Genomic DNA, 27,194 nt, shown 5'->3' with positions numbered 1-27,194 from the left:
GCAAAAGATAAGATTCTAAAAACGATCCATTTATACAAATGTGAGCAGGGAACAAAAAAAATCAAAACCAAATTTTATCAGACATAGTGTCAATCTCTCTGTTTATTTACTGATTATTAGTTATCCTATTTTTCAATAAATCGCAATAGATCTGAACAATGCAAATAGTGTCTTAGTAAACTTGAATCGGTAGGGGATATTTTGATACGAAATCGACATCTTCCATTGGTTGTATATTTCACTTCCTAGTTCCATTTTATCCTTGTAGATCATTCAATTCCAAATATTGTTACATCTAAGATTTTTGGTAACATTCTCTTTGAAAATTTAATTATCTGTTACAAACTAAAGCTTGGCGTAAATAACAGCTTTGACATTGGTTCATGATGCAAAGTAAATTCATCATAACAAAAGAACTGGAAATCATTTTCATAACTTTTGTGTCTAAAATTACTTTATGCGTTTTCTTTCACGAGATACATTTTTCTTAATGTACACGAAGTGGATCGAATAAGACAATTTTCCACTGTATACATAATCAGCCTTGAAAATTTTCATATGACTTGTTAGATCTTAAATTATTTTTTTTTTTATTATTTGTGCGTCATAATTTTAAAAAAATATCTTGGATCTAGGATGTCTGTTTAAAATTATTTGTTCTCTTGTAAAACGACAACTGGTGTGACAGGAAAATCAATCGATCCTTAGATAAGATACCCCTGTATTGAACTGTAGGTCATATCCGAAATCTTATCACGATTGTTGAAATCGGTAAGAATTTAGCTGAAACCTACAGTTAGACATCATAGTAATTATACTTGCGAGCAAGTGGATTGAAGATCTGTAGAAATTTGCTTTGGTGGTATGTAAAAATTAAATCCATGCTACTATCTTATAATCATAGACTCGATTTTTGATGCTTTAAAACATACAGAGAGAATCCGTTTTTTTTTTTTTTTTTTTTTTTTAATATTACAAAAATACCTATGCTAAAATTTTATATACATGTAATACTTTTTTTAAATTTTAGATCAATTTGTAGTATTGACATTCTAAGATCCGGAATATTTAATATATCCCTGGGCCTTTACATAAATGATTGATATTTACATCGTTGTCAGTGGGGACAAATTAAACAAACGGATCCTTTCATTTTTTTTCTAAAGTCGAATGGCCGGTATATATATTTTGAAGTCTTGCAAAATGGGATGCTATCTTTTATTTCCATTCAGTAAATTCAATTTTTAAAAATGTTTTTATTATATCTGGAAGAATGTCTAATGCGGCCAATTTTAATAAAACTGGTGGTGTATAAGACAACTTTTACAGTATGCTGCCCACGAAGAATTATATACAATGCTTATCTCTATGCAAATCCTAGCATTTATTTTTTTTAAATTAATTTTTTTGTAACATGAAAAAAATTGCTTCAAAATAACATTTAGGCTTTTTTAAAAGTCAATCTATGCATCTACAATGTATCCATCATCATCATCATCATCATCATCATCATCAACGATAGTTTAGTAATAATAAAAATACTTTGATTTATTTTTGTGAATACTATGGAAATGTTATTCACAATAGTGAATACTATTATGCTTTAATTGACTGATGTAAAATCTTTGAAACTTTGATTTACTTCAGCTAAAGAAATGTAACCTAAATGTATTGGTACTGTTGATTGTAGCTAAATATAGTCGAAACATTACACTTAACAAAACTTCTAAGTGTTCCCTCTAATAAATGCATTTATCTAAAAACTACACAATAGAATTGTATATTTTCAAATTTTTGCAACCAATGACTCTTCTCAACAATTGTTGAAAGAAAATTAACTATCACCGATGAAAACCAGTGCCCCGCGACGAAAATTAAAAACAATAAATCTCTACTTTGCGGCATGTGTTTTGAGTCAGCTTCTTTATGCGACCATTATCAATTTTTAACAACAGGTATAACTTAAAAAAAACACAAAAAATGGACAGAATTGCCATTGAGGGGGAAGGAAAGCCATTACAATGTTGATATCTGGATCATCCTTACGACATGTTTTATTCTCTTTTATTTTAGTGTTTATTTGTCCTAGATATTACTTTTAAGAATAAACAACAAGTATAAAAATCCATTTAAATACATTTTTCTATAGAGTTTGCGTCATTGTTATCGTAAATTTTTCACAATTTGAAAGCTTTGGACAAAATTTAATCAAACCGGAAGTGATTTAGATCTTTGTCTGAGGCCAATGTTTCGCGTCAAATCCAACTTAAAAGTTTGTTATACATAATCCTAAACCACTTTAGAAACATTTCAATCAGCACCTTCAGTGGTGTAAAATGGCGTCAAATTGGTGTTCATACATGTAGCAGTCCAGTACCACCTCAAACAGTCTGAACCATATATAGAGAGGTATGTTACAACGCACTTTGAAAAATTACGCACTTTGAAAAAAAATTTCAAAGTGCGTTAAAATTTGGGACCAAGCTAACGCACTTTGAAAAAAATAAATTTTTTTTCAAAATGCGTTAATATCGACCATATTAACGCACTTTGAAGAAAAATGTAAAGATTGATCAATATTCCTTCAAATAATCGGTATGATAAAAAACAAATTCTGGTTTGATAATTTTTTCATAATAAAGTCACAGTAGGACCTGAGATATTGACGTTTTAAATATTTAAGGTTTTGATAAAATAAAAGGAAAAATTAAAGGGTCTTGAAAAAATGAGTGACGATTGTTTAAGTTCATTAATTCGTTTCTTCTTTTTTAAATTCTAGTCTTTGATAAGTAGATGTAAAGGTGTATAGGGGGTACTAACAGAGGACAGCTTCAAGCAACTTAGCATTTATCATAATAAAAAGGGGCCAATTTGATTGTTCAAAACTATGAAAATTCTTTCTCTCTCATACGTTTTACTGTACTTAAAAATTTCTTGTTTTCATCTGTTTTAATTAACTCATTTATTATTGAAAGTTTTCAACGTCATACCAGTTAGGTTAATACATAATTATATGAATGCTTTGAGTATAGCATAGACATCGTGACTGGGCGAAGGGCCAGGGGAGGGGATGGGGGGCTAAGCCCCCCACTTATTTTGGAAAGATATACATCGTATAAGCATTGAAAATGCAGCGTACCCTTTCTGGGTTTATTGCTCCCCTCCCCCGTTTGTTACCGACACCTATGTATTGGAAAGATAAAGATTTGGACTGAGGGATCTTATACCCGTCTTCTCCTCTTTTGGACGGGAGTAAATCAATTCATTTTTGAGGTTAGGGTTAGGCTTAGTTTTTTGAAAGATAAAAAAGTAAAATAACAAATAAAATCTTTCCATGCCTAAAATATGATTTTTTTTCAAAGTGCGTTAAGTGTCTCCATGGTAAAATATACTGATGTAGAATCTTAACGCACTTTGAAAAATTTTTCAAAGTGCGTTGAGTTGGTCCCAAATTTAACGCACTTTGAAAAAAAATTTCAAAGTGCGATGATATTGTCCCAATTTTAACGCACTTTGAAAAAATTTTTCAAAGTGCGTAATTTTTTCAAAGTGCGTTGCCACAGAGGTACACTTAGGTCGAGACGCCAAAGGAGGGTCTAAATGTTGACCAAAAAGCATCTGTTTGATGCATTTGGCTGCCTAGTCCTCAGATATGAATCCGTTAAACATATGGGACTTTTAAAAGGAATATCACACCCACCCCCCCCCTTCCACACACTTTCAACGGTTTAGAAAGATCCATGTACTAGGTGTCGCAGCAGATAGGTTAACCTCCTATTCGAAGGGTACATGGTACCTATGAGAAAAGGATGTCTTTCAGTAATTTGAGCGAAAGGAAGTCTTATTCTAAAGCGATTATTTTTATGTGAATTTTCATTTTCACTTACACATCGAATTGACGACCGAGTTTTTTTCCCCATCTTTTCGATATTTATCATGACAAGGAATACACTGCAAGTGTGACCGGTAGGCATGGGATGCTCACTCCTTTATGATAACACATTCCACCTCTGATGTTTCATAGGTCCGCGTTTGCTCTGCTCCAAACATTGTATCGTTAAATGGATTTTTGAGCTTGAATACTGTTTCTTTATCTCCATTACGATTTTTTCACACACACCTGTGACCATAACTTTTTTTTTATTACAGTTCATGTACCTGTACCATGGAGTCTGGCATTTACATTGTGTTATTCTGGCACCTCGTGATAACACATGCCTACTGGTTTGAAAACGGATTTCAACATCATTATACTTATTCTTCTACCACAAATACTTTGGGAGCTTATAACGTATCAACTGTTATAAAGGTACTGAATCAAGTTGAAATATTCCATATACAATAACGGCATTGTTTTCCAAAAAAGGACGTGCACTGTGCACTAAGAATTGGATATTATTTTATCTCTCTCATTCTTTTTCTACAGTTTCAAATTCGAAATGTAAATGCAACTGATGGTGGAGTAAAATTGCATGAACTTCAAGTGGACAGTATTACCATAAAAACACAGGATGGCTACTGTATGCCTTAGCTTTTTGTACTTCCTCAGATTTGATTTAAACAGAATTAATTTTGTGTTATGAGTTAAAAAAGATTCTAAATGGATTTTGTTCATTAAAAATATAGTGTCAGTGTAATTTTTACCATACTTTATTTCTTCTAATATAATTTACATTTCAATTGGTTTTCAGATCAGTAGAATTTCAGCTTTTGTATCCCTTACGCACTCTCCATTAATGATGTAAACCCAAGAAAGAACCATTCACCGTCTCTTATTTCATTCCTTTTTTTAAAGAAAAATAAACATGTATGATTTATTATTTTTTTAGTTTTTGATAATCCGAAGAAATGGGACTTGACAAAAAGGTACTTTATTTTTTCAATTCATCAGTTTTAAACAGCTTTCAAAACTTTCATTTAGTACATGTACGGTATATAGGTTTGTTAAACAATTTTCTTTCATGTTTTAGTTTTCTTTTTGAACTGGAACCAAACGGACTTATTCAGTTCGTTCACATTCATCCAACCGATGAGTTTGAACTGCGAACAATTAAAAAGGCACTTGCTGGAACGCTATCAGCAAAATACGAAGTATACATTTTGTTTGCATTCTTGTTACTGCACCAGATAAGACGAAATTACGCAATTCTCTCATTTAAAAATTAAATCTCACTTTGATAACGTTATGTATATTTTCACAAGCATTCTGAGAATGACAACTGGGAATATGAATCAACTGAAATCGACCACGGAGGTAATTAACTAATCAATCTTTCCATTATTTTTAAAGGAAAAGATATAAAAATTAATAAATGAATATAAGTGTGTAAACTGTTTTATAGGAACACTTTCTCACAAATATCGAGGATCAAAATCAAAAACAGGAATTATTCTACATAAGCAACACAAAAGTTCTGATGAAATCAACAGACAGCACGATCGGGTAAGTTATGATCGCAAATACGACTTGTATTTGAATTTTCAAATATGGTCAGCATTTAGACTTAATTTGATATAATCGATTTGTTTTATATTTTGAAAGATTCTTCATTACGACCATCAAGGATTGATACATTATGTACATTCTGTTGACAACTTAACAACACACCATGTCAAAGATGAGGACGGCTTTCACTCGTAAGTACTACATATATATAGGCAAAGCCTCGTCCTAGACCGTGAATCTTGTCACCTCGGTGGAATTTCACTATCCCACACTCGTAGTAATGAATGATTCCATTAATCTCATATATTACATTTAAATTGTGTGAATCATAGAAATTATAAAGATTTATAATCAGAAAATTTTATATTTTCAAACACTAAAATAATATATATATATAAATTTAATATGCGTTTTACCTAATTGTAGGACTTCTCACGATGAAAGGGAACCTGAGATATCTGGAGGTATTTTTATGAAGCAGTACTTAAGTAAAATAAAATATTTAAGATATACATGTATACTTAATTAACGCTCAAAACCTTATTTCTTTATCAATTATTTTGATTTGTTTTTATACAGAATTTCCAACTATAAATGCGTTTGCAGAGAGTCATCTTCATTTGACGAATAAAAAGTGGGTTAATTATTTTTTTTGAATTTCTCATTAACCAATATATATATATATATATATATATATATATATATATATATATATATATATATATATATATATATTCTTTTTGCTGGAGAAAAGTTCTAAATTTTAAGAATGATGCACCTTGCTGATTATTAAAAAAACGGCAATTGTATTTTATGTATAATTACGGTAGAGTCCAAATAACCATTAATATGTCAGTAATTTCTTAAGTAAAATCCTGACTTACATGTATAGGATCGTAGCTGTTTTGTACATTCTCTTTTTACATCGAATAGTTCGGATAAAACAATAAGTCATCGATTCTGAATTTAAGGAAACTCGATAAGAAACCTGAAGGGAGTCGACATGAAGGACTTCGTCGAGAAGAAACAACCGTACGGCCTGTAAGTTATGTTAATGACTGTTAATAAAAGTCCCAGAGATAAGGGGAGACAAATTCAAACTGGTAAAATTTACTTTTCTTTGTATGTTAGTCTCACCATTTCTTATCAAACGCTGTCGTCGGTTTCTTTTTGAGTAAATTCTTTTCTAAACTAATTACTAGCCATGGAAGCCATATTCATATGGAAACAGCCTCATGAGTTAAATTAAATTTGAATAAGTCAGAACCCATCTGGATTGGGCCTTATTATGTATGGGAAGATTTATAATAGTAATGAAATATTTCATAAAAATCTCTATGAAACAACTGGAGAAAGTTTTTTAAAGTGATTTTTTATGATCCAATGGTTTTGTGTTTTATTATTCTATTGATGAAATATAAAAAAAAAACTTACAGTCTTCTTTTTTCGTGATTAGCGTTCGAAAACAATTTTGACACATACCTTTCTAATGAAACCTTTATATAACGAAATTATAATTTATAAATAATAAATTATTTGTTATAGAAAGCTCCAGAAAGACAGTCTCTCTCTAAAATAGAGAATCAATTAAATATATTGATGGACTGCGTACTTTCACATGCTGTCAGAAGTAAGTTAATTTTTTCATGTTACTTGTGATTACTTTACTTGTATATTTTAAAGTGGTAATTACAGTCATCTGAATATTAAACAGTAATTCCTCATGAAGGGTCTTTATATAAAGTTTAAAATCTTTAACAGTATATTTTTTAGACATAAATGTATCTTATAGAAGTATGTATCTATGTGGCATAATTTCATTTGAGTCCATTTCGTTTCTATTTTAACTTTTCTCTTTACTTTAAATGCGTTATTTTCAACTTTATAAAATATGTTTATATATAAAATACAGCTTTCAAAAATATTTAAAAATCAATTACATTAAGCTGATTGTCTCACGAAATTCTCAGAGTGCATACAGTATTTTTTTGAATAAAAGGAAGTCCTTAACCTTTTTAGGAATGATCGTGAAAAATGATGCATTCACAATCGTTTAATCCAAGCCCCAGAAAATATCGAATGGATGATCAATTTATTTTCATTGTTATAGTAAATTTTTCTTTCCTCAGATCATCCGAACAGAACGCGTTGTCTTCATTACCTTCGACATAATATATCTGCACTACAAAGTGATGATTTCAAGGATTACATGACTCGTATTCTATCGGTGAAGTGTTCTGCTGGGTATGAAAAGTGTCAGGAGGAAAAGCATGTGATGATCGGAATCTTGGTTCATTCTGACAGAGAGGATAATCAACAATTGATACATCAGATGGTTTTAAAAAATCCCGAAACAACGGAATCAGAACTGAGACAGTGCCTTATGCATTGCATTCACCTTCGTAGTCCGGAGCCGGTATAGCTAATTTATAAGATCTTCAATACATACACGTATAAAGAAGTTTCGGTTTTAACTAGCTCGATATCAAACGATTAATTATAATACCATTATATTATATCATGATATTATATTATATTATATTATATTATATTATATTATATTATATATTTTATTATATTAATAGGCAATAATCAGTACAATTGAGGATTTGTGTTTTGAGAACCATATTCAAATTAAAACAAGTAAGTTTTTGTCCTTTAGAGATTCTGAAAAAATCTAAATATCCAGAACATTTTTAAGTTGGGAAGGTCTATGTTTGTGTGTATGTTTGTCTGTATGTGATTTAGTCATAGATTTACATGTGTTTCTAAAGAGTTTGCTTAAAAATTTTGGTAAAGAATTCATTTATGCTGTCTTTTTGTAGATACATAACAGACAGACAGATGGACAGTGGAAAAACTAGATACTCCTGAATCTTCGATTACGGGGGCATAAAAGGTACTGATATTCTGAAGTAAATCTAATTGGTTAAACTTTTTTGTAATCTACAGTGTTGACTTCCATGAGTGAAATACAGAAAGGGGCGTGTTTAACTATCGGTGCCTTAGCGAAAACTTTGAAGGAAGACGGACAACTGAACGAGGCCAAACGGATAACACTGAAAATTGAAAACTGGTTACAGTATCACAATGAATGTAAGTATATCTATGATCTATTTAAGTACTAATAAGTATACCTATAGCACATTCATGAAATATATGGAGACATCGAAAAGTGTTCAAGTGTTAACGTCCCTCTCGAGAATTTTTCACTCATATGAAGACGTCACCGTATGTCGGTGAAGGGCTTCAAATTTAGACCTATACTCGTCACTCAAGGCCATTGAGCAGTTGGTGGGTTATGAGAGAACATGGATCTATTACTTCGACCATTTTTTTTACTTTATTTGAAATTTAGACTGTTAATAGGCCACACAATTATAGAAGATGCTTTAATTATGTTTGAAAACTCTCTTGTGCTTTCTGAGTATTTACCCGTTGCTGAGTAATAATAAATTCTCTTAAAGATACTAGACAAGCAAACTATTTTTACATGAACATCGCGTATTGAGCATTGCCTATTGCTAGTTTCCAAATTTCAACACCTCTGCCTCATGGAAACAGTCTAAATCTACACTCAGTTTAAAACATTTGGGATCGCATAAACAAACAGGCCTACAACCGCAAAAGATATCCGAAGTATGTACATAGTTATATAAGTTGTACTGTAATAGATCTCTTTCCAAAATGTACAAACTGGGTAAGATTAAGTGTGGACTCTATTGGTGTGAATATTGTGTCCCATTATTTACCAGAAAAAATACCAAAATTGACCTAGGCGAAAGTCCATACAACTTGAAACTTCGGTGTTTTCCTTTCCGAGTTTCGTCATGTGTAAGACGTCAACATATTTAAAAATAATCCTGCAACAGGTTTGTCAAATATTTTTACCTGCTCCGATACATACTTGGCTGTGTCCGTTTCAACATTGTTTACAACGTTGTTTGAGGTGTTGATCGTCATGTCACAATGCTGCTGTTGGTAAATACGGTCTCAAATCTGGTGAATACATGTATGTAGCGTTATGAACTGCTTGCGTTTGGATATATCATATGGGGACTAAAAATAAACTATATAATTAATTTCTTTGGTTAACACATTTATATGGACAATGTACGAACTGCATTTTTATAGAGAATCGCAAATAATGATATTTTTATTGTTCAGCCGAGTTCCACGAGATATATCGCCCCCGTGAGAAGCGTTCATTAGAGAAATCATACGAAAGAGAGGAAAACCACATAAGAATGAAGAGAACCTTGATCCACGCCCTTGGAAATGCCGCTCATCCCGATTCTCTGTCTTATCTACAATCTTACATAAAACATGACGAGGGAATGCCTTCATTACGGCGTACAGCATCTCATGCTTTGAGACACTATGAATGTCAAGAGGTAACGCTGCAAAAATTTCTTGTGGATAACTCTTTGTTACGACGGCGTATACGTGCCATTTTAACAATGTAGAATTTTTTTTTTAATCGTTTGTACGATTTATTAAATCGTTTGTACGATTTAATAAATCGTTTGTACGATTTAATAAATCGTTTGTACGATTTAATAAATCGTTTGTACGATTTATTAAATCGTTTGTACGATTTTATAAATCGTTTGTACGATTTAATAAATCGTTTGTACATGTACAATTTAATAAATCGTTTGTACAATTTATTAAATCGTTTGTACAATTTAAGAAATCGTTTGAACGATTTAAAAAATTGTTTGTACGATTTAATAAATTGTACAAACGATTTAACAAACAAACTGTACAAACGATTTATTAAATTGTACAAACGATTTACTAAATTGTAAATGTACTTATGAAAAAAACTTTAACCTTGACCAAAACTTTTGAATGGTAGGGACTAGGGCTTTCATACTTCACATATGTAATCCTTGTGAGATGACCTTTCATTAAATACCACGAACTTTGATCCTTTGACCTTGGAGTTTGACCTACTTTTCAAAAACTTTGACCTTGGCCACAACTTTGGAACAGTAGATTCTGGGACTTTCATATTTCACATATGCATTCTTTTTGGCAAGACCTTTCATTTAATACCAACAACCTTGACCTTTTGACCTTTACCTTGGACATTTTTTGTACTAATAAAAAACTTAAACCTTGACTATAACTTTTGAATGGTAAAGGCTAGGGCTTTCATACTTCAAATATGTAATCCTTATGAGAAATCTTTACATTGGATACCAAGAACTTTAACCCTTTGACCTTGACCTTGGATTCAGTGATGATTTCTAAATAAATGACATAACATATGATAGGGTGTTCATATTACACACAATACGTCATAAAAAATGACATCTCACCCACAATGACACCGAAAGCGGAGGACCACAATTCCTTGAATTTGCTTGTTTTCTTATACATTGTATATAGCCGTCGGTAGCAAATTGAAAGTGGACCCCCCCCCCCAAGTAAGCCCAATTTTCAATGCCTATAATATGTATATCTTTGCAAAACATTTGTGTGTCCAATCCCCCCTTCCGGTACCGATGCCTATGTTACACCCACATATATGTATTTGCATAACAAGTATGACGATGAAAACTTTCAATAAATTTTAGTTTACTTTAAATGCATGCAAACTGGAAAAAATCATTACAGTAAAACATTTAAGGGAGAAAAGAATTTTCAAAGCTTAGAAAAATCAAAATCGCTCACTTTCACATCCTGAAGTGACCTCATCACCGAAGAGTTATCAAACAGGTTAAATTATTTATCATACCTAAGATTTGAAAGAATATTGACAAAGCCATACACATTTTTTCAAAGTGCGTTAATATGGTCGATATTAACGCACTTTGAAAAGAAATTTTATTTTTTCAAAGTGCGTTAATTTGGTTCCAAATTTAACGCACTTTTAAAATTTTTTTGAAAGTGCGTAATTTTTCAAAGTGCGTTGTAACTCTGCCATCAATTATTATTATTCTTATCTAAATTCCTGCTTCATAGTCGTATGGAACGCCATCACTGCCTTATAGCATAAAACTATGCATTCATTATGTCAATCTATCATTACGTGATGTGAACATATCTTTACGTTATATCATTTTTTTATGGGGTGATGTAAAAATATCTTTACATCATGTCAATGCTGCATTACATGAAGTAAACACATTCTTCCATTATGTCGGCACTTTATAACTTGAAGACCAAAGTTCATTATGTGAAGTGAAAATATGTTTACATTGTGTTATAACTTAATTACGTGAAATGAATGTTTCTTTATATCATTTCATTTCTTTAATATGTGAGGTCAAAATTGCATTACGTCAAGTTAATTGCGTTTTACATGTGTTCTATGATTAAATTTATCATTACATTTAGTCAAAGTCCATTCCCTTTTGTGGGTGTATATTTCTATTATAACAAAGCATTATTACGTGATGTTAATGTATCTTTATTTTATGCCGAGGTCATCACAATGTGAGGTGAATACATCTTACCTTTATGTCAGTTCTTTATTACGTGATGTAAAAAGGTTAATAACATAATGTGAACATATATTATGGAGACAGTCACGGCGTTCCATATTATATCAACACTTTATTACGTTATGTCAAAACCCCATTCCTTTATGTGGATATTTAATACTTTCTTATGTGATTTAAAACTATCTTTACATTGTGTTAATTCTTTATCATGTTGATTACAAATGTTCATTACGCGCTGTAAAATACATTTACATTATGTCAAAGTTGATAACCGTGTTTTCAGGACTGGGAAGGGGGGGGGGGTCCTGATTAATTAGGACGAATTACAGACACATTATATGTGAGTGTATATTTCTATTATAACAAAGCATTATTACGTGATGTTAATGTATCTTTATTTTATGCCGAGGTCATCACAATGTGAGGTGAATACATCTTACCTTTATGTCAGTTCTTTATTACGTGATGTAAAAAGGTTAATAACATAATGTGAACATATATTATGGAGACAGTCACGGCGTTCCATATTATATCAACACTTTATTACGTTATGTCAAAACCCCATTCCTTTATGTGGATATTTAATACTTTCTTATGTGATTTAAAACTATCTTTACATTGTGTTAATTCTTTATCATGTTGATTACAAATGTTCATTACGCGCTGTAAAATACATTTACATTATGTCAAAGTTGATAACCGTGTTCTCAGGACTGGGAAGGGGGGGGGGGGGTCCTGATTAATTAGGACGAATTACAGACACATTATATGAAGGGGGGAGGGGTCTGACTTCCTCTTCTTTCCGACATAACTTTATCATAGAAATGTTCATTGAAATTCAGTCCCACTTTTTGCTGAAGTATAAGGGTAATGTAGTATATTTGGAATTTTTCAAAGGACTGATCGAAGTTGGTGAACCCCCCCCCCCTTCCTTTCACCCGAAATAGGATTTTCGAGTTTGGATTTTTTTTTCGCTTTTTCTTGTACGTTATTTTTTTCTGACTGACAACCCCCCCCCCCCAGCTTTCAAAAACGATGCAACGCCCACTGGAATTAGTAATTTTTCAACCATTCCAGGACCAGAATTCTGTAACAAAAATCTACGTTTTCACTTAAATTAACACGGGCTCAGATCAGTTGCGATCTTGGGTTCTTGAAATTTCATGCATATTTTGGTCACTAAAGATGGGAGGGCAGGATCCTCCCTTTCCCCACCGACCCACCAGTGCACGTATGAAATACGATGTATTTACACTTTTTTTTTTAAAAAAGGAGGGTTAAAGACTGATAAAAAGCTTAGGACAGTGTTTTGTAGTTAGATTAGAAGTTTCGGACTTTTCAAATCGTCAATAAAGATTCCATGGGAACATGATCCTATTTTTAATTTAACCTGATATTTAATTAAGGATTAATTAAGTCTTGTGTATAATTTAATATTTGATACGTTTAATTTAAATCATTTGCAAGTTTAACATATGTGCATGTAATATTGAAAACACAAAACGAACTTTTAGGCATAACCTAAACCTTACGTCACATAATAAAGAGTTGAAATATTCTAAGATATACTGACAAGAGGCTAAGCATTTTAGACACAATGTAGAGATACAATGGCATAACATAATAATGATTTGTCAAAAAGTAAGGGAAAATTGACATCATGTAATAGATTCCCGGCGTCATGTAGCATATTGATGACACAATATAGTAAAGAATTGGCCACATGTGACAATTTTTTTCACATCATATATGAAATTCTGACTTCGTGTTATAGCGACTTGATATTGAATTAAAGATAAATTCACATCATGTAATGAACTACTTAGACCAAATAGTAGAGAGTGCACATAATGTAATAATGAGTTTAAATTATATATTAACATCTTTACACCACGTAAAATTGTTTTGACTTAATGTCATAAAGAGCTGATATAATGCAATGGAAGATTGGCGCAACGAAGTGCGAGTTAATGCAATAAAGACTTAACATAATGTAATGGAAAGTTGACATAACGCAATAGTAGTGTGTGTTAATGTCATAAAGAGTTGACATAATGTAATGTAAAGTTGACATAACGCAATAGTAGTGTCTGTAAATGTCATAAAGAGTTGACATAATGTAATTGAAAGTTGACATAACGCAATAGTAGCGTTTGTAAATGTCATAAAGAGTTGACATAATGTAATGGAAAGCTGACATAACGCAATAGTACTGTAAGTAAATGTCACAATGTGTTGACATAATGTAATGGAAAGTTGACACAATGCAATTGTAGTGTTCTGCTATAAGGCAGTGACGGCGTTCCATATAGTCGACAAAAATTGGAGTACAATTAGTACCCATTGAGTTTTAAAGACGTTATTTTGTTGTCGACAGGATGTGACAAAGTCTGAGTTTTGTTTCTTTGAATAAGAAGTCCCTGGTATAAATTTTTATTCATAGTTAGAAATTGATAGAGACTTTTGAAAAAAAAAAAAATATGTGATTTCAAATTTTCTAAATGTTCCGTATAATTTTTTAGGATCCAACCTTATTTACACTTGTTCTAGAGTATGCAGTACTACAGTACCTCTAAAGATTCTCCTTAAATGCAGTTAATAATTTTTGAGAGACTGACAGGCAGACAGACAGACAAATGAAGTGTAAAGAAGTCATTTGGTGCCGCTCTCTCTTGTAGCTAATACAAAAAGAACTGCGAACGATAGTATTGTTCTCCCGCCTACCTCCAAGTCAATTTTCTAAAGTTAACATATTCGATTAATTTTTAATATTTTTTATAGATAATTATATGGATTTTCATAAAACATTACTTATTGGGGAAAACAAAGAGAGATAACTCTAAAATTTTGGTAAAACTTGTGTTTTTCACTATAGAAATCAACGGAAAACGGAAATTTTTTAAAAAATCATCTCCCCCCCCCCCCCCCCGTGTCACAGAAATTCCTTTTTACAGGTAATTTGGAATGTTATTTCACAAATTCATACCAAAGCTTTTTGTGTGACGCGGGGGGGGGGGGGTACATATGTTTATTGACAAAAAACGATAAAAATGCTTATTTTCCACAAATTTCAAAGCGATTTACATCTGAAACATTATATTTTATTGATATATTTATGGTTTGTTTATTGGTCTAAAACATTAGAAAAGATATAAGGAACATTTAATCATTTCCAAGACTATTTCAAAATATGGTGATGCTTGAAACTCCGATTTTAGTGGAAAATATCGTCTACCCCCCTTTTTTCAAGAGCTGGAATTACGGATAATTTACTGTTTAGCACTGGTATTAAGACAATTATTCAATTTCCAATATTTACATTCGCTGTGTTTTTCTACAAAGCCAACTGTGAAATTGATTTGAAATTCATTTTTTTGTGTATACTATATAACACTTGTGTAGAACAAGCTCCACTACACTTATACAGTGTGTTGAGAAGTATATATCTGAAATGTTTCGTAAAAGGACTAAATATAAGTTTTTAATAATATTTTTTGGAAAAAAGGAATTCAGAACAATTTGAAATTGCCGTTTGATATCTTTAAAAATTTGATTTTGGTCAAAGTATTTAATTGTAAAATAAAACTTTTAAAAAATTGAATAGAACTCCATATTTTTATTTTTTCGTATCATGCATACTTGTACAAAGAACGATAACTCTTCAAACTTGGGTAATAATATCAAAAAGAGAAAATTTCTTTAACTAGTAGATCTATATCTATTTCAAGAAAAAATAAATAGAAAAAGTACGAAAAAAATCACAGAAAAGCATACTGGAGTAATAATCATAATAAAAGCATTCTCATTTTTGTCATAGTGTTAAATTATTGATTTTTGTCAGAGGATTTCAATAACGTTGATCGATGACGTCACGACTGCATCAAAGCAAAAAATTAAGAGAATGTGATGACGGCGCTGCTTGTATCCAGATAACTGTGTTTGAGAGGGAAATACTTTATAAATTGTGATTTATTAGAGAAAAGGAGTATTGATCAGGTGTATTGATTTAAAAGCCGTATGGTTTTCTTTACTGAAGACAGAAGCTGCGTCCTTATGTAAGTCAGGATTTCCTCTGATATTCTTGTCAACATCAAAGAATGCAAATATAAGTAATAAACAACGATTATTTAGTGAACATGGCGTAATGAATAGCAATAGTTCTGCTGGCATATTTTCCATGATGCGCTAGCGCGCATCATGGAATATGCCAGCAGAGCAATTGCTATTCATAACGCCATGTTCACTAAATAACGTTGTTTATTTCTTAAATAACTCACACAAAACTTAAAAACATTCCTTAATTGAACTGTTCTTTGTATTAAACAAAGATTTTATGGCCAAATTGCTATTTATATTGAATTAAATGGTTCCAAAATGTAGGCGGGAATCGAGAGTTAGCGTGCGTATTTCTTTATCCAATGTAAACCCATTTATCCCGTAGATATAACTCACTGGATATTTTTATGTCCTACAGCTGTGACATCTCAATGGATTTGGATTTGGATAGAACGATGAAGTAAAATTGAGTCCTATATAAAAACAGTGTAAACACTGATGGTGGTGTATGAAATATGGGATAAAAAGAATCTCACATGGTTTGTATTTGGATATGATTTTTATCTAACTCGTTTTGTTTTTTATCCCTTCTACAAAACTCGGGGATATAAAAAACAAAACTTGTTTGAAAAAAATCATTTTCAGCTACAAATCATGTGAGACCCAATTTGATTGAAGATTATTGAGGGGTGAATCGAATAAAGATATTAATTTTGTTCTCACCATCTTGCCAGAATGCAAGGCATGGTGAAGCTTTTTACAACAATTTTTATTATGATTTCAGAGTGCATCTACCCTGCTTCGTTCATCTTTGTTTGACCCTGAGGATGTTGTGCGCCATACAGCTTTTGATGTTTACTCAAGACACCCAATGAGGAAAAAACTGACAAAAGAGCAGGAAAATATGATTTTAGAGTAAAGAATTTAAGTATTTTTGAGAAAAATATGTATGAAGAAAACAATTGACTTTTGAACATAAATCAAATAGATGTGTAATAATGCATATAAATGAGAATTTTGATTTAAAAAGAGACATTCTCACTATTATTTACGTTTTTACAAATGATTTTGACATTAAAAATGCAAAATAAAACGTCAAAATATAATTTTAACAGAAAAAAGTATACGTATCCCATCGTAAGTCGTATTCGAAAGCGGTCTGCCGACAAGTTGTTAGAGGAAAATGATTTTGACGTGAACCTTTCTCAATATAACTGGGGGAAAAATCAGGGGTCAGGAAATATTGGATCATCCTCAGGACTAGATTCTGATCAAAGCGTTAAATTCCACATGAGTGAGTACAAGTAGAGATATACTGTAGTATATTGTGAAAATTTAAATTATGGTATTCATTGCGATAAAATCGAAAAAAAAAGCTACAACAGATTAATTTGAATAATTTATTTTATAGCTCAAGTTGAGAGTGTTGTAACTTTGAAAGCTGACAAGCAAAGTCATTCAAAAGCAAATGCTGGTTTTGTCCACAAAAGATTTGATAATCATAGAACAAAGATATGTGACAAGAAAAGCTTCCATTACGACCTGAATGTTCTCAATGTAAGTCCAATTTTTAGATTAACACATTTTACCAGAGATGCAATAATAAAAACCGAGGGTTGTGATAAAAAAAAATCCTAGATCAAAATTTATTGTCATTTCCCTTGTCAGTGAGATTTTATTTATTTACATTTATGTTATTATTTGTGTGGGGAAAGATGGACTGGGAAGATGGATGTTTCAGATACAGAATCTTTCCACTTAATAAAAATTAATTTGAAGGATCAGCGTGCATATGCTGTTTATATTTTAAAGCATGAAATAAAATGAACACAAAGTATTTTTTTCTAAAAAAAAACATTTTGAAATTATGAATTAGAAAGAGTTTCAAACCGATCGCATAATCAATTATTTGACCTTTCTGCACTAATAAAATGTGATTTTTCTGACATTGAAAATTTAATACGCAAGAAAATTTTTTTGAAGTCTTAAACTTTTTTTTCTGATTTTAAGCAAATAGGCCAATATTTAGAAAAGAACATCAAAAGTTGGGGTATATGATATAAATTTTCAGATATTACTAAACATGTGTTAATTTTCCACGGATTTTCAGAATATATTTACAGTTTTGTCACACTTCGTTGAAAAATTCATAAGAAATAATTAAATAGATTTTTCAGAACCAGCATAACAGATTCCACTGCAAAAACAGCTTTGTGTGCAACAAGCACGGAAAATAGGAATAAAAAGATTAACAGTTCAAAAGGGAAAAACATATAATATTTCTTCTATAGAAAAACCTTCCGCCACAAAATATATTTCCTAGATTAATTCTACTTGAATGGAATTTAATCGCTTTTTTTCATCGAATGTTTGCATTGGAGAATTAAGATTTAATGTTAGAACTTTAAAATGATGCAGGACTTTATAAATAACCAAAATCCGCTCTAAAGTTCAGGATCGAACGTCCTTAAAAAGTAAAGATGAATAATATTTAAAAAAAAAAAAAGACAGGGAAAATCATGGATCCTTGTATAAACACCAAAGGTTGGATTAGGTTAAAGTAATAGACAGCATTTCTGACAATGTTGAATAAATTGTTTAGAAAAAATAAATGAAAAAAATAAAATCAACAATTCTTTGACATTACAAAACATTTTTTGGTCATTTTGTAGGATTATGGGTTTAATGATGCTCAAGATGTAATGACAGAATATGACAAAATACAGCAGCAAATTACGGGCCCTATAAGAGATGCCATTAAAGGAATCAACAGACTGATATTTGGGACAACATCCGAGAACAAACTGCTGAAATCAATTGATAGTTTATCCAGAGCTTTGGCAAATTGCTATCACTCTATTCTTCTTGTTGATAACAATTTTACAAAAGAACTATCTGATATTGCACAGTTTAATGTTATATCTGATATCAAACCAGCTGTCAAATTACTTCAAGAAGTTGGATCATTTATAAAGGATATAAAGGATGACTTAAATCAATTTTACTTCGTAAGTTATCTTCCTAGAAAACAAATACAATAGCATTTTAAGCACATTCCAGTCTTCTTATTAATTGAATAAGAATAAATAAACGTTTAATAGTCTGCTTTACTGCAAATCTAAGGCTCGCTGATCAGACTTAAAATATTGGACATGCAAGAGGTACAGTGCTAATTCCCAACGAGGTAAAAAATATACTTTTTACGTCCAACAAATGCCCTGTTCCTAAAATTGAGAATTGGGAGAACAAAACCAGTTGTAATTGATAGAGGATAGGATGAAAATTAAGGTAACAAGAACATTAGGTATTGACAAAGATTAGGAGGGGTATAGGGGGAACAAAAACAGTATGAATTGACAAAGAAAAAGAGGAAAATAGGGGGAACGAAATCAATGGCATTTAATAAAGAATTAGAGGTGAATTGGAGAAACAAAAACAGATGTAATATGTCAAAGGATTTGAAGAGAACTGAGAGAACAAAAACAATAGGAATTGAAAAAAAAACACACGAGGAGAATGAGGAAACAAAAAACGTAGAAATAACAAGAGCTAGTATATGAGCTTTTAAGCAGTCGAAGAAATTAGAAAAATAGATTTAGAGCCGAGAGCAACACTTTGTGTACAAAAATATACAGTTTTCATCTGGGTAGGCCTAAAGTTCTCATACCATCAATGTTAATTTGTGGAGCTGCAGCTCTGCAGGTCGGTTTTCAAGATTACTTTTATGTAAACTTAAGGTTAATATCAATCCTTATTGTTATGCTTATATTTTTCTTATGAAGCATGTACTAAGTGCGGTGAATATAACATTACCAATGGTTTACGAGAATATGAAAGACTTATTTGATGGACTTGAGATGGCTTGGAATTTCTTCGATGACCCTTTAACTTCATTTAGCCGCCTAGAAATCGAAGTTTTACGGTATTTTTCAAATATTGTTTTAATAACTCTCTCTCTCTCTCTCTCTCTCTCTCTCTCTCTCTCTCTCTCTCTCTGTCTCTCTATGAGTGTGTTTTGAGCTGTGTGTAATGCGTGTTAAAATAATATAAATGAAGGTTATATATTTTCAGATAACGTGAATCAGTTGGTGAACTGGTGAATGTCAAATTAAAGATTGGGAAAGAAATGTATGACACCACTGGCAAGTATTATTATTCGCAAATGATGCCCCCATAGCTCCCCTTTCTTCTTTATAGGGTAAAATATAATGCAACCTTGCTTAACTTACAAATCACGAAAGTACAATTGAGAAATCACAAATTGACAAATCGCAAATGTACGAATAGGATAATTTACAATTAACAAATTGTGATAGAACCATTGAAAAATTATGAAATTATGATTTGCAGCTTACAGTTAAATTCAGGTTTACATGTGTACATTTTAAGAATTACAGAGTTGGAATTTTAAACCCTTTGACTTTCCCTATTATACTTTCTCAGATTTTATCAATCTTTTAATGTAGGACAGCATCCAACTTGGCTACTCGATGAGAGCGAATTTAACGCGTTGCTCGAACTGCTAGACACAAATGATCATAATCTACAAAATATAACCATACCAGTGTATGGTAGATCTAAGGTAAACTTAATACACATTATTTTATAGTGATAAAAGTATTATGAGTCTTTGAGAGAAAGGCGAAGTGGAATATTAGATTTTAAATGATATGAGAATATCGTTTTAATTCTTATCTAAAGTTATTTTTTTAAATTCTATTCATAAAGGATATTGTGACATCTCCGGTAACTGGTGCAGTGCAGAAAGCAAAGAGTTGGTTAAAAAATTTCAGACCAGAAATTTTTTCTTTTAAATCTTCATTGACTGATTTGTTTTTGCTGATTACTGAAGCAAAAGACAAATACATATATTTATCGAATGCGTAAGTATTTTACACAGTTTCAGTTTGACATATAAATATATTTATGTATTGTTCTATCTTCTACGAAATCTTTATATAATTTTTATGCCCCCGTAAACGAAGTTTTTGCCGTGTCCGTCCGTCTGTCTTTCTCTCTGTCTGTCTCTCTGTCTGTCTGTTTGTCCGCAAAAACTTTAACCTTGCCCATAACGTTTGATTTAGTGGAGCCATGACTTTCTATTTCACATGTGTATTTCTTGTGACAAGACCTTTCTTTGGGTACCACCAAATTTGACCTTTTGACCTTGACCTTGGAGTTTGGCCCACTTTTACATGAAAATTTTAAACTTTTACTTTGGTAATATCTTTTGAACAGTTGATACCAGGACATTTATACTTCACATATGTATTTTTGTTAAAAGACCTTTCATTGGATATCAACAACCTTGACCCTGTTACCTTGACCTTGTAGATTTACGTTCTTGTAAAAAAAACTTTAACCTTGGCCATAACTTTTGAACGGTAAGGAATAAGGCTTTCATACTTCATATATGTAATCCTGTGAATTAACCCTTCATGGAATACTGAGAACATTGACCCTTTGACCTTGACCTTTGAGTTTGACCTACTTTTAAAAAGCAAACCTTGACCATAACTTTTAAAGGGTTAGGGCTAGTGCTTTCATACTTTACATATTTAATCCTTGTGACAAGACCTTTCATTTGATTACAAGAATTTGACCCTTTGACCTTGGAGTTTGACCTACTTTTTAAATTTTTTTTAACCTTACCATAACTTCTGAACGGTTAGGGCTAGGGCTTCCATACTCTACATAAGCATTCTATGTGGCAAAACCTTTCATTGGATACCAATTACCTTGACCTTTTGAACTTGACCTAGGAGATTCCTGTACTTCTTGAAAAACCTTTAACATTGGCCTACTTTCACAATTTTTTCTCCAGTGAGAATACCCTATTTTTGGTACCAATATATCAAATTTGCATTTAAGAGAAGTTTAATCTTTGCTTTGTTGCCATATGGGGGCATCAGTGTTTCACAAACACATTTTGTTCTGTATTGGTACCTATACCTACCTACACCAAGACCTTTTTAGATTTCAAAATGCACAGTGTATATATGATCAACATGTTTTTTTTTAAATATTGTAGGATGCAGAAAGGAAGATTTCAAACACAGGCTATTTTTGGAAGTAAATTTGCTGCAGAATTTCCTAGGAAAAAAGCATCATGTAGTAATGGCTGTGGGTGTGGCATCTACGACAAACAGAATGGATCTAGAGGAATTGATCTTGTTCTAGATTCACAAAATTTAGTTAGTAGATTCTGAGAAGCTAGTACACATACATGTACATCAGTATTTTCAATTAATATTTCAAATTTTAAAAAGGCGGATAGTTCCAAGATTTGTTGCAAATTAAATGAGACATCCCATTGATGAAGAAAAACTGCTTTTATATGGCAGAAAGTTTTTAATACACATCCAATAGCTCTGGATTGGATACCTCTTTCATCAAACCCGTACAAGGAACTAGAAAAGATAAAGTTGATGAAAGATATATACCTTTACAATAAGTGTGTGTCTTTTCTAACAAAAAAGGGACATATCTTTATAAAGGGATTGATAGCACTTTTATTTCTAGGATTAAGATTTACATTTGGTAAAACTTTTAGACTATGAAAGTTTAATGTTTTACTATCAAATGGCTCATTCATTTTATGCCCCGCGGTATAGTTTTGTTTATACATTAAAACAAAGAACCCAGTAAGATATTACTCCGTTGGTGCTGTAGAGGAAATTTTTTATCAGAAGTAAATTAATATTTAGCATTCTTATTCTTTTTATACAGGATGTGGTTAATCCTGTTAGCGGTCATGCATTCAAAGTTGACAACAGTACTGTTGCTATTATACCAGATTCAGAGAACATGCAAATGTACATAATTATTGTCCGTAATGTACGATTTATTAATGAAAACCTTCAGAAAAATGTCGGCACTGTACTTCAGTCTGGAGATTTCCTTGCTAAAGGAGTGTTGCATGAAGCATGCCCCCCTCATATAAATGTAGCCGTTCGAGAACAAAATATGTTTGATGACACTGGTGAAGAATTTAATTTCATCGATCCGTCGGTATTCCTCTTGAAGCGTTTTCCTACTTCACAGTGGAAACAACACTGCAATGATTACTCATTTGAGCAAAAGGGTCAAGTGGCAGATGAGGGAGATGCTTCAGCTCATCCCAGGTCCAAACAGTCGGTCGTCCATAGACGGGGGTCAGATGAAGGGATCAAAAAAGATGTTAACAATATCAACTGGGGCAATTTGACAACTCTTCAAGCACAACCACTGATTCACAAAACAGATATTTCCAAGAAACTTTTGCAAAACCTTTTGGAAATAATTTTAAAGCAAGAGGACATCCATAATACAAGGTAAAACAACAGTATTTGTCGATCTTTATCTTTCTGTGTACACTTGTGATTCTCTCTTTTACAATCTGTAGTTTCACGTATCATATAACGTCTTTTGATTTTTATTCCAGCAATACTTTGAATAGATCAATTACTGAAGTATTGGAATCATTGCCTCGAGATCAATCTAGAGCGGCATTGGATATTTTAAAGTCTCTGGTTAACAAAACCCTAGAAAAAAACATGATAGGTTTCAAGGAAAAGGTTTTTAGAGTCTTAACCAGGGAGCAGCAGATTTCTTTAATGGAACAGTCTTTACTTCAAATTTCAAAAAGTAACAGCATTATATATAAAAAAAAAAACTTAAAATACATACATTAAGTTTCTTGTGTATAGTGTTTCTGTTGAAATGATTAAAGATAATTTAATCTACAAACTACAAATTTACAATTTTCATTTCAGTCACTGTTATTTAACTTGTTGTCCTTTTTTAGAATTATTGTTTTATCTGCATGTTGTTTATTTATTTTACAGAGTGTCCATCGTTAAAACATTCAATTCCTCAAGGTATCAATATTCTGTGTAAAGCACACTTTGACTGTAACGGAATGACATGTACCTTGGCACTTAAAAATGATGTAGAAATGATTGAAATTGACTTCACCTACAGGTTTGATCCTACAAACAGCCAGTTTTTTATATACGTCAACAATCGCCTTGAACTTAACATCACATCAGGTAAAAGGAATATTTTAAAAAAATAATTTTTGGGGCAATACTTTTATTGTTATATTCATTAAACGTCCTTTTGGAGTCGATGCATGAGACATTCAGACTATGGAAAGGTCTGTTTAAAATGATTGCTTATTGATATATTTCAAAATTCTTTTCTAGATACAAAAGAGATTAATGTTCATTTGGATGAAGAGAAATATGCAGTGATGACTGTTTCAATCATCAAACATGTTAACTTCACAAAAGTGAACTTCTTCGGCCAACTTTGCAATTATATGACATTTGATTGCTTTGAGAAAAATCAAATTTTGGGGAATATTCAGTACAAAAATATAAACCCGAATACAACTAAAACAATTAAACGCAAACGACGATCATCTAACAGTAAGTTATATACTTAAGAACTAAAGGTATCATTTTAAAAATATACTGAAAGGAAAAAGAAACGCATAGTAAACTTTTATATCAAATTAAAACTATTATTTCGACAATGTTTTCCAGTATTGTTATCAAACATTTTACTTCATCTTTAATCTACAAGTTACCAAAATCTTGTGTGACTTTGACTGATAATTCCTAAGTTATTGAAATTGATATATCGATACCCCCAAAAATTACAAAAAAAAATTCTCATCATCTCCCTTGCACAATGGTAACAGTCTTGATTTTCCTCTGCATTGAGTTTATCAGAGCATTTATCTTTCTCATGGGATTATTATTCAACCCTTCCGACGATAGTCTTAATGGTTGGGAGTAGCTGTAAAATACCAAAGATAATAAATCCCCCGCCAAGTGAATCCCACGAATTTTCGATTTAAGATAGAATTTACAGAATCCAGCTGGTTTACTACACGTGAATGTTTGTAAGAAAGTCTCGACAAACACTGGCTACATTTTCTCATCGTGAACATGCTAAAAACATTACGCATACGACGCGTACGTGCGCGTGTGAGAGTAAAATCTACGTAAAGTTGCCAAGCTCGCGCACCAAATTAGAGCAGAGATTTTCTGTCAGTGTTAGGGTGAAAATATCAGAATGATTGTCTGCTGTAAAAATATCGGTTTCAGTGATAATGCATTGATAATAACCGAGGTAGCATGATGAAAAGCCCTACGCGCCAACGTCACCGTCATGGTGTGTTGGAAACCTTCTAAGTTACTCTCTGACAACCGAAAATTTTTTTTGGTTGAAAAGTTAAAAACAAACTGCACAGCAACATGTTTTACCTTTTTATTCACTTCATGCAATTCAATTACTAAACCCTATGTAACTCCCGTCGGCCATACCATGGTTGCAAGAAATTTATACTGACTGCAAATATCGGAAAACGATGTCTATAACTCTAATGCATCTCTTGGCACTACAAAATGTGATCACAAAATTGTCATCCTCAACATGCACGTGTTTTTGCCTTTTTATCACTTCCCCTACCTGACGCCATACATTTCATGGTTGAGTAATTTTGACCAGCGATTTTAGTGCACAGTGACCAAAATACACATCTGACAAATTTTCATAATTTTTGGCCCATAGTTAAATATTTTTCTTTCTATTTTAACAATAAAATGTCTTTCTTTGTTTGTTATCTTGAATTAACGGTCGCAGCTATTGCAGAAAAAATTTACATAACCCGCTTACGCGGGTTATGCATTTTTTTCTGCAACAGCTGCTTCCGTTAATTCCAGTAATAACAAGCAAAGAAAGCATTTTATTGTTAAAATAGTATAGATACGCGTTGCTTAAATAGTGTTTAATATAAAGAGAAAACATTTGCAAAAGTAAATCTAAAAATTCAAATACATATAAATATTACACATTTATCTCAAAATATCAGTGTGATACAAGATAAATTTCAATTAGTGGTAAATGAAATAGGGCATTTATTATGATTATTTGTGAGAATTAATTTGATTATTTATTTAAATATGGTGTAATATATTTTCAAGGTATTGCAAATTATTTGAAATCAACAATGACTATCGAGAGAAAAAGTACATCGATGAAGGATATTCTTAAACAATTTGACGAATTTGAAGAAAATCATGAAATTACTGCCGGGGCATCAATCAGAATTTTTTCAAGAGAGGTAAGTTTCTTTTCCTTCAAAATAATCATGATAAATTAAAGTTATATATAAGTGTATATTGAAAATTTACTGTTTTAAATTCTTCGGATAGGAGACACCTGAGAGAGATGACGATTTTTTGGAAAAAGTAATCGAGAGAATTAAGGAAGATGCATCAAAGGTAAAAGAGAATATTAATATGAAAGATGCAACAAAAGCACTTAGGAACGGAGATACTTCATATTTCAAAAACATATATAACAATGTTAAGAATCAAGTGAAAGAGACCACAAAATTCATAAGCGATAAAGTTAATCAGGTTAAGAGTGCCATAGAATCGAAACGAAACTATATCGAGAAAAACGTAGGAAAGGTTCAAGTTCAAAAGGCGTGGGGAAATGATGACAATACAGAACATGGAAATGAAGAAAATAGTGGAAATGAAAACGAAGATATAAAAAAAATTCAGAAAGCAAACAGACTTCCAAAACCGTCTCTTGCATTTTCCGCTTCAGCATCAGTAACCATGTCACTTCAGGATATTTGTGCAGGAGCCAACGTGGGATTCAATTTTGATCTTCCTATTTTCCGACTGAGGTTTTATTACCCATGTGGTCCCGTATTTTTCTCAATGCGTAAGTTGATATTTGTTGTAATTTGGAATTACAAAATTAAATTCATTCAATGAAACATGATTTCATAAAACCTTACTAAATGTATTAAATGAATAGAATATTTTTTTTATAATACATTGTACATATAAACTAATTTGCTAGTCAAATATTCTGAAGATTTTTGTACCTACTTAGGATTAGGAGCAGATGCCAGCGTGGGATTTACAGCGGGGACAAGTTCCTGCATTGTAGCCGGATTCCTAAGGGTAGTATTCTAAAGAATTCATTCATATTTTCCTACAATACTTTTAAAATACAATTAAAAATTAGCCATTGCTTATTTATGCTTTTTAAAATTTTGAGATCAATTTGTAAAAATGTGTTTATTAGGGATGGCAATCGAATGCAGAATTGCTAATGGATAAACCGTAAGACATTCCGACCGATTTACCGGTTTATCGTATCAAATTACAAATATGCTAGATTTTTTTTAAAAAGAACATGTAGTCATTTCGTATGTACATTGAAAG

At 31.7% G+C, this 27,194-nt stretch overlaps 2 protein-coding genes across 2 annotated transcripts; both read left to right on the top strand.

Moving 5' to 3' along the window:
* Positions 1-776: 776 nt before the first annotated feature.
* LOC134283370 (uncharacterized) lies at positions 777-20,100 on the top strand. Its single transcript, XM_062765826.1, has 22 exons — positions 777-862; positions 4,150-4,309; positions 4,427-4,520; positions 4,830-4,866; positions 4,971-5,091; positions 5,203-5,254; positions 5,343-5,443; positions 5,543-5,637; positions 5,873-5,910; positions 6,026-6,080; positions 6,418-6,487; positions 6,992-7,076; positions 7,576-7,862; positions 8,032-8,089; positions 8,399-8,542; positions 9,614-9,840; positions 16,742-16,872; positions 17,073-17,251; positions 17,369-17,514; positions 18,630-18,965; positions 19,740-19,879; positions 20,029-20,100. Exons 2-22 carry the CDS (start codon positions 4,166-4,168, stop codon positions 20,030-20,032), a joined length of 2,544 nt encoding a protein of 847 aa, XP_062621810.1. The 5' UTR covers positions 777-862; positions 4,150-4,165; the 3' UTR covers positions 20,033-20,100.
* Positions 20,101-20,430: 330 nt separating this feature from the next.
* On the top strand, positions 20,431-26,930 carry LOC134283372 (uncharacterized; the record flags this gene model as incomplete). The annotated part of the gene is made up of 10 exons (XM_062765828.1): positions 20,431-20,539; positions 20,686-20,840; positions 21,989-22,151; positions 22,687-23,270; positions 23,381-23,583; positions 23,784-23,987; positions 24,144-24,368; positions 25,932-26,071; positions 26,163-26,685; positions 26,860-26,930. Coding segments are annotated over exons 3-10 (2,112 nt in total), but the record flags the coding sequence as incomplete, so codon positions are not given.
* Between the last annotated feature and the right edge of the window lie 264 nt (positions 26,931-27,194).

The sequence above is a fragment of the Saccostrea cucullata genome, unplaced genomic scaffold, assembly GCF_032062105.1.
Source record: "Saccostrea cucullata isolate Sc308-1 unplaced genomic scaffold, CSIRO_AGI_Scuc_v1 ctg5306, whole genome shotgun sequence".
In the NCBI taxonomy this organism is placed as follows: Eukaryota; Metazoa; Mollusca; class Bivalvia; order Ostreida; family Ostreidae; genus Saccostrea; species Saccostrea cuccullata.
This window is presented reverse-complemented; position numbering and strand designations above follow the sequence as displayed.

Coding starts and splice junctions, on each gene's coding strand:
- LOC134283370 (XM_062765826.1), top strand. CDS start 4,166: ATGGAGTCTGGCATTTACATTGTGTTATTCTGGCACCTCGTGATAACA. Junction 5,444..5,542: donor TCAACAGACAGCACGATCGG/GTAAGTTATGAT, acceptor ATATTTTGAAAG/ATTCTTCATTACGACCATCA. Junction 18,966..19,739: donor ACTTAAATCAATTTTACTTC/GTAAGTTATCTT, acceptor TTTCTTATGAAG/CATGTACTAAGTGCGGTGAA.